Below are 12,331 nucleotides of genomic sequence, written 5' to 3'. Positions count from 1 at the left end.
TGTCACATTTTTATCCCCTTGTCTGGTTCAGTTTTGTGGATGTAAAGATACAGAGTTAATAAAAGAGGTGCGTGGGGGTCATCAAAACTCAAGTCTATTTTCATAAACTGCTTATGCGTGAGTAAATTCAACCGCATCTCATATAGCAGCCTTTATTTGTAGAGTTATTTATATCTGTAGAATGGCTTTGTTGCAAATTTTAAATACCAAAGACTTGTGAGTTCCATGCAAGATTAATTAAGTCAGGAATAAGCATCTGGCTTCTATGCAGCTTGAGTGAAATATAGTCGATTGTGCTGACTTTCTCTTATAAACATCTTCTCATAACAGATACTGTGGCAAGATTTTTCCAAGATCTGCGAATCTAACACGGCACTTGAGAACCCACACAGGAGAGCAGCCTTACAGGTTTGACAATGATTTTTACTAAATACCTTGATAAACATTGTAACCATTAACGTGGACTCACTGACACGATTTTAAAAGAGGCTACTTTTGTGCATGTCTGAATGTATATCTATTCGATTTTGAGTCAAAGAAGAATTAACTAATGGCTAGGATAAAAATTTAGAAGAGTCCTAATTTCTTTGTTGTCGTTTTAAGTTTTTTATTGAAGTGTAGTTGATCTACAGTGTTAGTTTCAGGTGTACAGCAAAGTGATTCAGTTATACATGCATATATATTTTTTCTTTTCAGATTCTTTTCCATTATATGTTATTACAAGAAATTGAATATAGTTCCCTGTGCTATACAGTAGGTCTTTGTTGTTTATCTATTTTATATATAGTAATGTGTTCTAATTTCTTGAGTCCAGAAATGTGTCCTAATTTCTTGAATCAAGTCTTCTTATATCTCAGGCTAAAAGTTCTAGTAGTGTCTAGTACAGACTACGTGTTTAAGTACTGTTAGCCATTTTTAAAATTAAGCATTTTCTCTTCTCAATAATTCATGATATTTTAATTGACAATAATCATAGCCTTGCAACCTCCCTTTCCCAGACCTTAAACCTCTGCTAGGAGTTAACAACCCATATATACCTTTGTTTTCCCAGTATAGCTGACTCAGTATCTACAAGTGCCATTAGGAGGTTTAAAGAATAAACCTTAAACCTGGAGAGGAGGAAGGAAATGTGGAGCTAGGGGTAGAACAAATAAAATAGAGTGTGTTATAGGAAGGGGGCAATTCCATCCACCATTCTCCGGTGTATCCTAGCTTATTCCGCTAAATGTCAAGATCAACCATGTGACACATGGGACATATGCTTAATTTTAATATTATTGTTTATGAATGAATGAAAAGAATCAACATTTTCCCTTCCAGCTTTAAAGTACCATCTACATTGTTTAATGTGCAGTGCCTTGCACACAGTATTAGATATTCACGTATATTTCTTCAAAGAATGAATGTTATTTATCTTTAAGTAATACCCCTAATTTTATTCTACTTTGAAATTCTTATGCATTGCATATGTCTAAAATTGTTTTTGTCTGAATGCTTTTTTTTTCATTAAAATAAATAAATTATTTTTCAGCTTTCAAAGACTTTTTTACATACAAGCATAAGAAAATGGGCAGACCAATGTTCATTTGAAGATAACTGAAATCTTGGGAGAAAACTAGAGGGACTTAAAGTCAGAAAATAATAAAATGTTTTCTTAAAGTCTTTGCTTTCCTACATGTTTTGTAAATCAGTAATCATAAGGGATATTTCTACTTTATATGTAAGAGAATGCACTTGATATAATAAGTCTCAGAGAACTATAAGAATGATAAGTGTTAGGTGATTTCCCTTTTTGAAAATATGTCACATCCAAGAAATTCTGCTTAAATGAAAGGAAAGATTTTCATGTTTACATTTTGTAATGGCCTAGGGTCTGGTGTGCGGCCATGACATCATGCTCACTTTACTCTTTTTTTTTTTTTTGTACCTGAATTCAGTGGCTTTATTCTACCCCATAAGTGGTGCTATTATTGTACATGTATTTTTAAAGATGCAAACTAGAATTTTGCATAGCTGAAGATCTTAAACAATTACTTGTCCAGCTCCTCTGTTTCACAAGTGAAAAAATTCAGATCCACAGATGCTAATTGCCTTCTATTAAGTATAGTATTAGTAAATCCAGGATTAAAACCCAGACCTGGAGCTCTCAAGTCAGGGATTTTATCTGATGCCATGATCTCAAACATTCTCTTGACCCCTGTGTTTATATCTAGCGACCAGGAAAACCTAATAGTGCATAGCTCACGCGTGTGTTACATACTCCATTTTAGAATTTCGGAAACTTAAGCTCCTATTTAATCTGTTTCTTTTCCACCTACAAATTTACTGGAGTAGAGTGGAATGATTTTTGTTTTTTGTTTTTTGTTCTTTTTAGGAGCACTCAACCTTTTGGCCAAGGTATTAGCAGAGGACAGATACAAAGTAACAGATGATCTTTAGTTAGAACTTCTTTATTGACCAATTTTATTCATATTAGAGTAGATGATATTTTTTAGGTTTAAAGCTTCTTTGCATACAAGCAGTTGGCAGCATGTGAAAGACAGAATCTCTCTTCCTCATGATTTGTATAGAAAATGTTTTGAGTGAAAATTTTTCTAAAGAATTTGATGGGAGTTTAAGTTTTCTCTCTGTTCCTGGGTTGTTCTGCTCAGTGTAACACAATTGTGCCAATTGTACCATGGTTCTCCTTGCAGTGGGCCTTGGAAGTCCACAAAGTTATTGTAGAGAAGGCCAAGACTCCATGTATATATTTTTTTTCAAGAGCAGAGGCTTAAATATTACAACTGCTATCAATGTGGAGTTTCACACATGTTTTAATTAATATTATAAGTAAGTAAAGTTGAGGAACATCATGATGCCAGAATGGTTTTTTAAGGGGAAAATTAAATCAGCCCTTGAGTTGGTTTATTGATACCATGCCAAAGTAACTAGTTTAACAGATTTATTTTCCCCACTGAACTAACTAGACTTCTGGCATCATGTAGAGACAGCCATCAAAGCCCAGACACTTGGAGTGGAACAAGGTGGTTTCTGATGTAGAGCACTCGAGCCACTGAGCCTGTGTACAGAAGTGGAAGAAGAATGAGTTCTGGATTTTCACATGGAAGAATGAGTTCAGGATATTGGGGCTGCTAAGTTAGAAATTTTCACTTAAAAGTCATCTGGAGAAAGTTGATTTTTTTTTTTTATTTTAAGCAACACACATACAAAAAAAAAAATCATATAAACAATGCAATCAACTTTAAAATGTCAAGGAGAAAACCTCACCAATTTCCACTTTTCTTCCTCACCAGTAAGAGCTGGGGCAAGGGGAAGGGAGCGGGGCTTACATTTTTATTTTATGACTAAAGGAGAACTTCATAATAATATTTAATTTTTTATCGTCAGTACCACGGAAGGCAGAAACAATCAGCCAGCCAATAATAAGTGCTTTTCTGAGAAACTGACCTGGTTCAGAACTGCCACAGACTCTTGAAGAAATACAGGGGTGGGGGAAAGAAAGGTTCTTCAGGGATTATATGAAGTCATGTGTGTGAAACTTTTGAAAATTGTGGAGTACTTTTACAGAATTTAAAGAATCTTTCATTCAATTGAAAAATCATATAAATACAAAAAGTGTCCTCATCACAAGAAAAAATGTATAACTGTATGGAACAGGTGTGAACTAGATACTGTAGTGATGATTTTGCAATATATGCCAATATTGAATTATTATGCTGTACACATGAAACTAATACAATGTCATTTGTCAATTATACCTCAATAAAAAGAATTTAGCTAAAAAATCAAAATTGAAAACAAAATAAAAAGTCAAAAAAAAAAAAGAAATGGAAAACTGGGGGTAATCAGGAGAGGAGAGGTTAACGAAGACCTTTGTTTTTATCTGAAAAGTTTTATCTTACTTACTTTTCTTTTGTAACAGTTTAAAGGTTAATAGAATGAAGGCTTTGGGGGGGTCCTAATCACTAAAGATCATGAAAATCAGTATCTTTGGTATCAGACTATACTATTCACGTTGCTCCAGTTTTAAAGGTTTGGAATGCTTACTTTTATTTTGGAGATGATAACAGAATTTCTTTTGGAATTAGTAATCGAGGAAGTGAATTTACTAAGAAATTATTTAATCAGACTCTGAAATTTTGAATTAAAAATGGATCTTTCTACTTTATATGAAGAATCTGTTTTGTGCTTGTTTACAAAGGATCTAATTGTAGTGCCCTAAGCAGAAGATAAAACAATGCTACTATTTCTTAATGTCTTTGACTTCATGAGGTTTATTTAAAATATTAGAACTGATTGCCCTCATAAATTTGTGAGCAATCAAATCATCAATATTTTATTACGGTTTTTCATAAAGTCATGAAAACCTTTAATGCAATCAAAGTATTTGTTGAAGTTGAAACCTTGGCTGTGTGGAAAGTAATCTTGCTGTGCCTTTTCTCTGCAGTGTTCTTTTATGCGTGATAATTTCAGAGATCTCATTTACTAGTCTTGAGAAACGTCTTTTGATTTGCTTGCAAATATTTTCTCTGTGTTTATTTTTCAGATGCAAATACTGTGACAGATCATTCAGCATATCTTCTAACCTGCAGCGGCACGTTCGCAACATCCACAATAAGGAGAAGCCCTTTAAGTGTCACTTATGTGATAGGTGTTTTGGTCAACAAACCAACTTAGACAGACACCTAAAGAAACACGAGAATGGGAACATGTCTGGTAGGTAATCACTTGTGTGATGAGGAAAAGAAGGTGGCTTATTTTTCTTATTTTAAAAGACAGTTGTGATCTGTCTTCTGTCGTTGCACTTTGATGCGAGAATCAGATCCTATTGTGAAAATTTGCAGCACGATTCCCTTGAGATTTTGGAGTGCTGTGAATGATGTGATCGTTGAATAATATACAACTCAGAGCCTTATTTGGATGATTTTATATTCTCCTGGATTCATCCCAAAGGGCAGTCTCAAGCAAAGAGAACCATAACCCGAAATCACAGGAGACTTATGAATCAAGATTTTCTAAATTGCAGGGAGCAATCTTTCCACCTCCTGGCACAGACTGTGGCCCCCGCATGGCAGGAAGTCCAGAGTGGAGCCCCAGAATGCCACTCTCTGCTTATTAACCTAGAAACCATGGCTGCTTCTGCAGAAGACCTGCAGTTCAGAGAGCCTCTCCAGGGGAATGTTTTAGAGATTAGTAACAGAAGATTGTCGACATGACCAAAATAACCCATAGCAAATGATAGTGGAGTGTGGTTTTAGTCACAAATTTTGACGTAGTATTAAATTAAAAGTGGCAAAAAACTAGCCTTCCCTTAACCCAGACCTACTGGCACATAGTTAGAAGACATGGTAGGTTTCTTGCCTTTGGCTTCTAATAGTTAGATAATATAAGCCATTTGCTTATATTAAGCCATTAAGCTTAAATATAAGCCATTTGCTAATATTTACCAGCTAGCATGTGTGTGGGGGACACCGACCTATGTAGCCACAACCTGTTTCTAGAGAATAAAGGAAATGACTTGGGGGTGAGGGAAGGGGTTGTGCATGGAGTTCAGGACAAAAGATTTTAAAAAGAGAAAAAGGTTAGATTTATACAAAGTAATAATCTTTACTTCAGGAAATTATTTAATTATTAATTCTTTCTGTACTGTACAGGCACATTGCTTATGATTTTGGATGAACTAAATACTGGTTGTTTCCCTTAAAGTTAAAAATCAAATGATCATGGTTTAAAAATAGCATGTTTTAGAGACAGAACTTTAATCCAATATACAAAAGTAGCTACATCTTCTGTGTACATCCTTATAGTATGCTCCTATAATTGTTTCAGTTAAAATAATCTCAGAAAAAGATTAAATAAGTTAAAGATATAACATGTCAAAGCTGAATACTTATTTGTTGGTCCAGATTATAACTTCATGAAGCTGAGGGGTGTTCTAACCTCTCGTTTTTTGTCACCTCAACTTATTAAACTGTGGATATTTTGTGGACAAGATTAACAGCATGAAGCAAAAGTGTAAAGATTGACCACATATTAGAAAGTGTTTATAATTTGTAAATTTATGAAAACTTTGAAACAATCTTGTGACACAGACATTTCGATTCCAGTTTTATAGGAAAGGAAGCCGAAGAGCGTTCTGTAATGCCTAGATCCAAGATTGTCCTTTTAATACGGTAGCACGCGCATCTCTGGGCTGGTGTGTTCTGAGTCTCCCCGTGGCTTAGTCCGCCAAATCAGAGTGCAGTATTTCCAGCGTGCTTTCGGTCTTTTTTGGTAACATACTTTAGCACAGGGGCAGTAACTACATACTGACTGCAACCGGGACTGGGTATACAGTTTCTTCTGGTAGGATTGTTTAAGACCTCTCTATCATTTGCCTCATCCTCTATTCCCATTCTACGAATACAAATGTTCCCGTGTCACAGTGGGAATAGGAGGGAGCTAGTGGGAGAAACAGCATCTTCAAAAGACTGTGCCTCATGAATTCAGTGGTTCAAAATATTCCCCAAGGCACTGCCATTGGCCTGAGCACGATGGTAAAATTGGGAAGACCTTGACCTCCGAAAGCTGTCTGTATTGATGTTCGAAAGAGCCTGTTTTAGGAAACGACACTGATCAAATGAAGAAGGTGTGGGATTCAAAATAAGCTGCCATATAAATAACAGTCTTTTTCAACGAAGGCTTTGTCTCCCGTCAGGTACAGCAACATCGTCGCCTCATTCTGAGCTGGAAAGCACGGGTGCGATTCTCGATGACAAGGAAGATGCTTACTTCACAGAAATCCGAAATTTCATTGGGGACAGCAACCACAGCGGCCAGTCTCCCCGGAACACAGAGGAGAGGTAAAGCTGGGGTTTTTCTCTGTTTTAAATTTAATGATTTCTGAAATGAACGTTTTCGAATGCCCTTGCTGTCCTCCCTTTTAGAATACAGCTGTTACTCCTACCATCGGTGGCTGGTATTTAGTGCAGATTAAATACCAGATGTTCTCCGAAGTACATTATATGAATTAATTGACTTAACTATCCTAATAATCCTATGAAATAGTGACAGTTATTGTGTGATTTTGTCAGTGAAGGAATGGAGACATCAAGGCCACATAAGTAATAAATGGGATTCAGCCTGGGCTGTCTGGTTCCAGAGTCCACACTTTCACCAGTATTCTGTTCCTCTTCTCCTGATAACTAATTAGAATATTTTATCGAACCTTGCCAGGTAGAAGGGAAAACCACCATAGGGGTTCAGCTGAATCAGTGGTTACTATTATATATCATATATATCTGGTATATAATAGAGTTACTATTATATCATATATGATCTATAATGTATACAGATAGTATGTGACTATATATTATGTGACTATATAGTATCAATATGTATTTGTTTATGTATTTGTATATCTAAATTTATATATATAAATATTTACATATAAAATACTTTTGAGTGTCATCCAAATACCTTTTTTAGAAAACATTTGTGGCTTCCTAGTAAGATTCTGTTACTCCCTTATATGCTCTCAAGTGGGTCCGCATTTAATTCTGACATATTTGTTTCAGTGAGTGTGATTGTCCCTGTTTTTAGTGACCTGGTTTCCTCTTGTCATTATCAACACCAAGCATGTGTGGCATAAATTTACAAAGACAAACTTTTAATGCTGATGATCCTAATTAACACTTATCTAGTACTTTATATTTTAATATGATGTAAATGAGACTTTATTTTACCAAAACTACTAGATTTAATTTTTCTTATCTATAAGTTATAATTAAATATCTAATATTGAGACCTATGTTTTTCTGACCATAACTGTCCAATGGCCTATTAAATTAGGATGCTGCAATGAAAATTTTAATGTAATTGAAATTAATTAATGAAAGCTCTTATCACACAAGTGTTATTGTTCATGTCCTCTATTTTTGATGGTATTAAAAGTCAAAGTTAATTATTTTAGATAGTTTTTCCATTAAGGCAAGTATCAAATAAATGTTATTTTCCAAGATAATGTAAAAATATATAAACACTTCTCTTCTTCAACTTGTATAGAAGTGTCTATAAGGGAACAAGGGGAGAATATCTGCTATGACTCTTCCCAGCCTCAAAGAAGTCTGATAAAAACTACAACTTTGTGCAAATGGATGTATCTTTCCCTCTGCTCACTCATTTGTGTGTGTATGTGTATGTGTGTGTGTATTGTGGGGGGAGGGGTTTGAGAGAGAGAGAAAGATGGGGCAGCTAATCAGAAGTACAAAGTAGTAAGGACAATATAAGTAAGTATATGCTGCAAATAAGAAATATCGAACAAAAAGCACCATTTGTGTTCTGAGATGCCTGTTCAGATTCTGAGCCCTTAGTCGAGGTTTGTGAACCATGTAGCCCAACATCTGGTTTCAACATGTCTAAACAGCATAGAAGTAAGAAGACTGAGTCATCTAACTTTTCTCCCCTCAACTCCTATCAGACTACTTTTGATGAATAATATATCCCCCATAAATTGCCACATTTGAAAGCATAATTAACAAATAGGTTTTCTTAATCACGTTGGCTTTGTTACTTTTGGTTTTCATCCATGCACTCTTTTGTTCTTCTACTTTTTCTTTCATTTTTTAAAAATAACAATTTTGATCCATTCAAGCTAGCAAGTTGGCAGTGTAACTGGAAACTAATAATTTATGTCTGTGCAAAACATGTTTTCATCATTCTTTGATAAAAGAGGTTAAGAGACAGGCTGTATAAAAAAAAACTAAACGATGAGATGACTTTTTCTGGTCAAATGAATTTTTACTATGTGCATCTGTCACACCCAGGACTGTTTTCTTTATGTATTTTTATGCCTTGGGAAATCTAAATATTAAATGATACCCTTTTTTTTTTAATGTTGGAAAGTGATGGGGGGGTATTACTGGTACCTGATTTTCCACAGTCTGAAAAATAGTTACATTAAATGTGAAAATTGTACATGACTATAACAATAATTTAGCAGTCTCAACAAGTTTTCTGAATTTGTAAATACATAAAAAAGCAAGACAAAATAGAAAGATTCTGAATGGCCCAGGAATCAGACACCTGAATTCCTGTGATGGCTTAATTTCTAACAAGCTCTCTGTACTTGGCCAAGGGCTTAACTTCCCTGATCGCATGTCTTTAAAAGGAAGAAGTTAGGAAGAGATAGTCAGAACATTTATAATTATTTTGTAGCTTAATTTCAACTTTAAAATCTGACAGTGAAACTTAAATTCCATTTACATTTATTTTAATGTTTACTTTAAAGCCCAAAAAGTTTGTCATAGTTTCAAAAATGCTCTCAAATGTATTACATGGGAACTTCTGTTATTAAACTCTTCACATAATGTAATCCTTGCAACCACAGACCAAACTATCACAAAGAACTTTTTAAGTAGAATATTCTTCTTTGCCATCATTTTATTTTCATGCTTGCTAAGTAAGCTTCAAAAGATATTTGGACAATTGCATTTTTATATCATTTCCCACCCCAATATTATCCTGGAAAACTGTGATTTTTTTTTTAACCCTCGGACCATCAAGGATAATTTGAACAAAGTACAAATAAATGAGCGCTCAGTACTTCCACGTTTGAGTAGAGTGTTTACGAGCCATATCCCACCGATGTCGCCTAGAAGTAGCAAGTGCTGGTTGGCCCTTGACAGCTACTTTCACATTTTCTTTGAACCCTTAGATTCACTGTAAGGATGTGTGTTGAAGCTCCAGCAGTGTTGCTCAGGGATATGAGTTTTCCAGAAATCTGTCCTTTTCAATGGTGCATAATTATATGATAATTAGGTAAGGTTATGTAGAGAAAATCTTTCTGTGCTTTTTATATCATATATAACAATATCATTTATCAAGCAAAGGCCTGATAAGAACTAGAAGACTGGGATTGTTTTCCTGGTTCTGCCAAAGTCTCCATTCATAATCTGAATAATCACATAATTAGTTTCTTTCTTCATTTTCTTGTTTGTGAGGTTACGTTATTTTCCCATGGTTGCCATGAAAAGCATAAACAATAAAAATTTGCTCTGGAAGTGTTAAGAATCTAAATTGTTAGGAAGACATGATACTAAAGCTAACTGCCTGTTTAAAAAAATGACACGAGTAACTGAACCTCTTTCTTCTTATGCTTTTGAAAGAATGAATGGCAGTCACTTTAAAGATGAAAAGGCTTTGGTGACCAGTCAAAATTCGGATTTACTGGATGATGAAGAAGTAGAAGATGAGGTGTTATTAGATGAGGAGGATGAAGACAATGATATTCCTGGGAAGACAGGAAAGGAACCAGTGACAAGTAACTTACACGAAGGAAACCCTGAGGATGACTATGAAGAAACCAGCGCCCTGGAGATGAGTTGCAAGACATCCCCAGTGAGGTGAGATGCAAGCGTAGTCCCCGGAGGGTTACAGTTCCTGCTGCTCTGTTCCTTCTTTAGCACAACACTCCAGGTGATAAGCAGTTTCTGAACAATAAATCATAAAAGTTAAATTTGAATTAGCAAGACATACATAGTGGATTAATGGAAATCAGGTGGCCATCAACATAATCTGTAAGCACAGAAATCCATCGGTATCTGTGGAACTCTGATTAACCTGAGGTAGGAAGGGTGAATGAAAATTACACAAGTTCACGATCATTTATTTAGACTCTGCCTGTAAAACAAATTAAAATAGAGATTTCAACATTAATTTATTCAATTTATCCAGTGGGTTAGTGTTCAAAAATTATTGAGATAAATCTCACTTTATTTGATATATATATGGAATCTCTACAGATGATAGATTTTTAAATGGGAAAAAATACCCAAATAACTAAATTGATGGGAATATTATATTTTCATATGGGTAATTGATGCCAACTGAATATCATCGTAATTGGCTTTATTTTAAGTGGAAATTATAAATGCATGAATTCTGTCTCCACTGCATTGCTGACTTCACATGTCATTGACTTTAATTCTTTATCTCAACTATACTCTTGCTTTAGTTATGAAAAGTCTTAAAAGAAATCTATTTATAAGATATAATATTTGTAAGCTTTTTAAAAGAACCCAAGAATTTACGCGGGTTACTTTATATTGCAAATATAATATGACGTTTGACAAGTATATAAACTCAAATGAAAAGTGATTTGGGTGGATAACAAACTGAAAAAGAAAAAAAAAACCCTCTGTGCTTTCCCATTGGTTCATTTTAGGTATAAAGAGGAAGAATATAAAACTGGACTTTCTGCTCTAGATCATATCAGGCACTTCACAGATAGCCTCAAAATGAGGAAAATGGAAGATAATCAATACACTGAAGCTGAGGTGTCTTCTTTCAGTGCTTCCCATGTGCCAGAGGAACTTAAACAGCCGTTACACAGAAAGTCCAAATCACAGGTACAGACCTTCCTGCAGTAGAGATGCATGATGACATTGTGCCTTTGACACCAAAGGCAGGTGTTCTTTGCAATGGTCTAGAATCTGAGCAGGTTCAGATGCTTTACTCAAAAGGTTCATGTCTTTCCTCTATGACCCAGTCCAAAATAGGTAACCGCTATGGCAGTTGACATGACTGCATTCTGCACAGAAACTTCTGTGACAAACCCTGACCTCCAATAATCTGCCCTTTACTTTGCAGTTGCCTTCCTTCTGTATCGAGAGTCTATAATGTTTGTTTGCACCTGTTTGTATGCTACTTCAGAATTACTTTCTAACTGCTTGGTGTCTAGAATTTTTGTCAACCTAATTGTATTTTCAGATTTTTGCAAAGTGAATTCTGTCCACTATTTTTGTTTCTTACTATATACAGTTAATTACTAAGTCATCTAATTATAGAATGTAGGAGTAAACTGAGGATCAAAGATGAAATGAGTTGCTAAAAGTCTGCAGCAATTTGATGGCAAATCTGGAAATAAGACCTATCCATTTTTATTGACCGAATAAATGAATGGTACCCAAGTTCATTGGGACCTCCAGCATTCTATCAGCACTATGGTAACCAAAATAAATCCCTTAAGGATCTATAAATACCAATTAAAGGAGCCTCAGTTCTTTTTTCACAAAAAAGGGAAGTCAATCCTTTCTGCTTGACATCTGCATTCAACCTGATTGTTTATTGAGGTCAATTAAAAAAAAAAGGAAAGAAACTTTTTGTTGTTACCATATTCTTTGGTCACTTTGCTCTAATTGTTTGATCCAGAGTTCATTTTGGAGATGGCCTGACATATCCAACCATGTGACCGTATTAACTTCTACATTTGGAAATTTCCTGTTTGGCTGAGATGTTTTGGGCTGGTCTTCACAGCAAATGTGGTTATATCTCAACTAAAGTGGGGAAAATG

General features: G+C 35.0%; 1 protein-coding gene across 10 annotated transcripts in view; it reads left to right on the top strand.

Annotated features, from left to right (window-relative positions):
* The window catches only part of MECOM (MDS1 and EVI1 complex locus), a 528,509-nt gene that overhangs the window by 511,855 nt on the left and 4,323 nt on the right, over window positions 1-12,331 (top strand). For 9 of the 10 annotated variants that reach the window (XM_010976323.3, XM_010976321.3, XM_031450805.2 and 6 more), the window contains 5 exons: window positions 331-408; window positions 4,547-4,716; window positions 6,698-6,842; window positions 10,146-10,382; window positions 11,204-11,387. In XM_010976323.3, the coding sequence (XP_010974625.3) occupies window positions 331-408; window positions 4,547-4,716; window positions 6,698-6,842; window positions 10,146-10,382; window positions 11,204-11,387 (814 nt within the window). The remainder of the gene's footprint in view (window positions 1-330; window positions 409-4,546; window positions 4,717-6,697; window positions 6,843-10,145; window positions 10,383-11,203; window positions 11,388-12,331) is intronic. The other variant, XM_031450829.2, reaches the window with a different exon arrangement.

Source organism: Camelus dromedarius, chromosome 2 (assembly GCF_036321535.1).
Source record: "Camelus dromedarius isolate mCamDro1 chromosome 2, mCamDro1.pat, whole genome shotgun sequence".
NCBI classification, from domain to species: domain Eukaryota; kingdom Metazoa; phylum Chordata; class Mammalia; order Artiodactyla; family Camelidae; genus Camelus; species Camelus dromedarius.
Note: the sequence above shows the minus strand (reverse complement) of the source record. Positions and strands in the feature narration are given on the sequence as shown.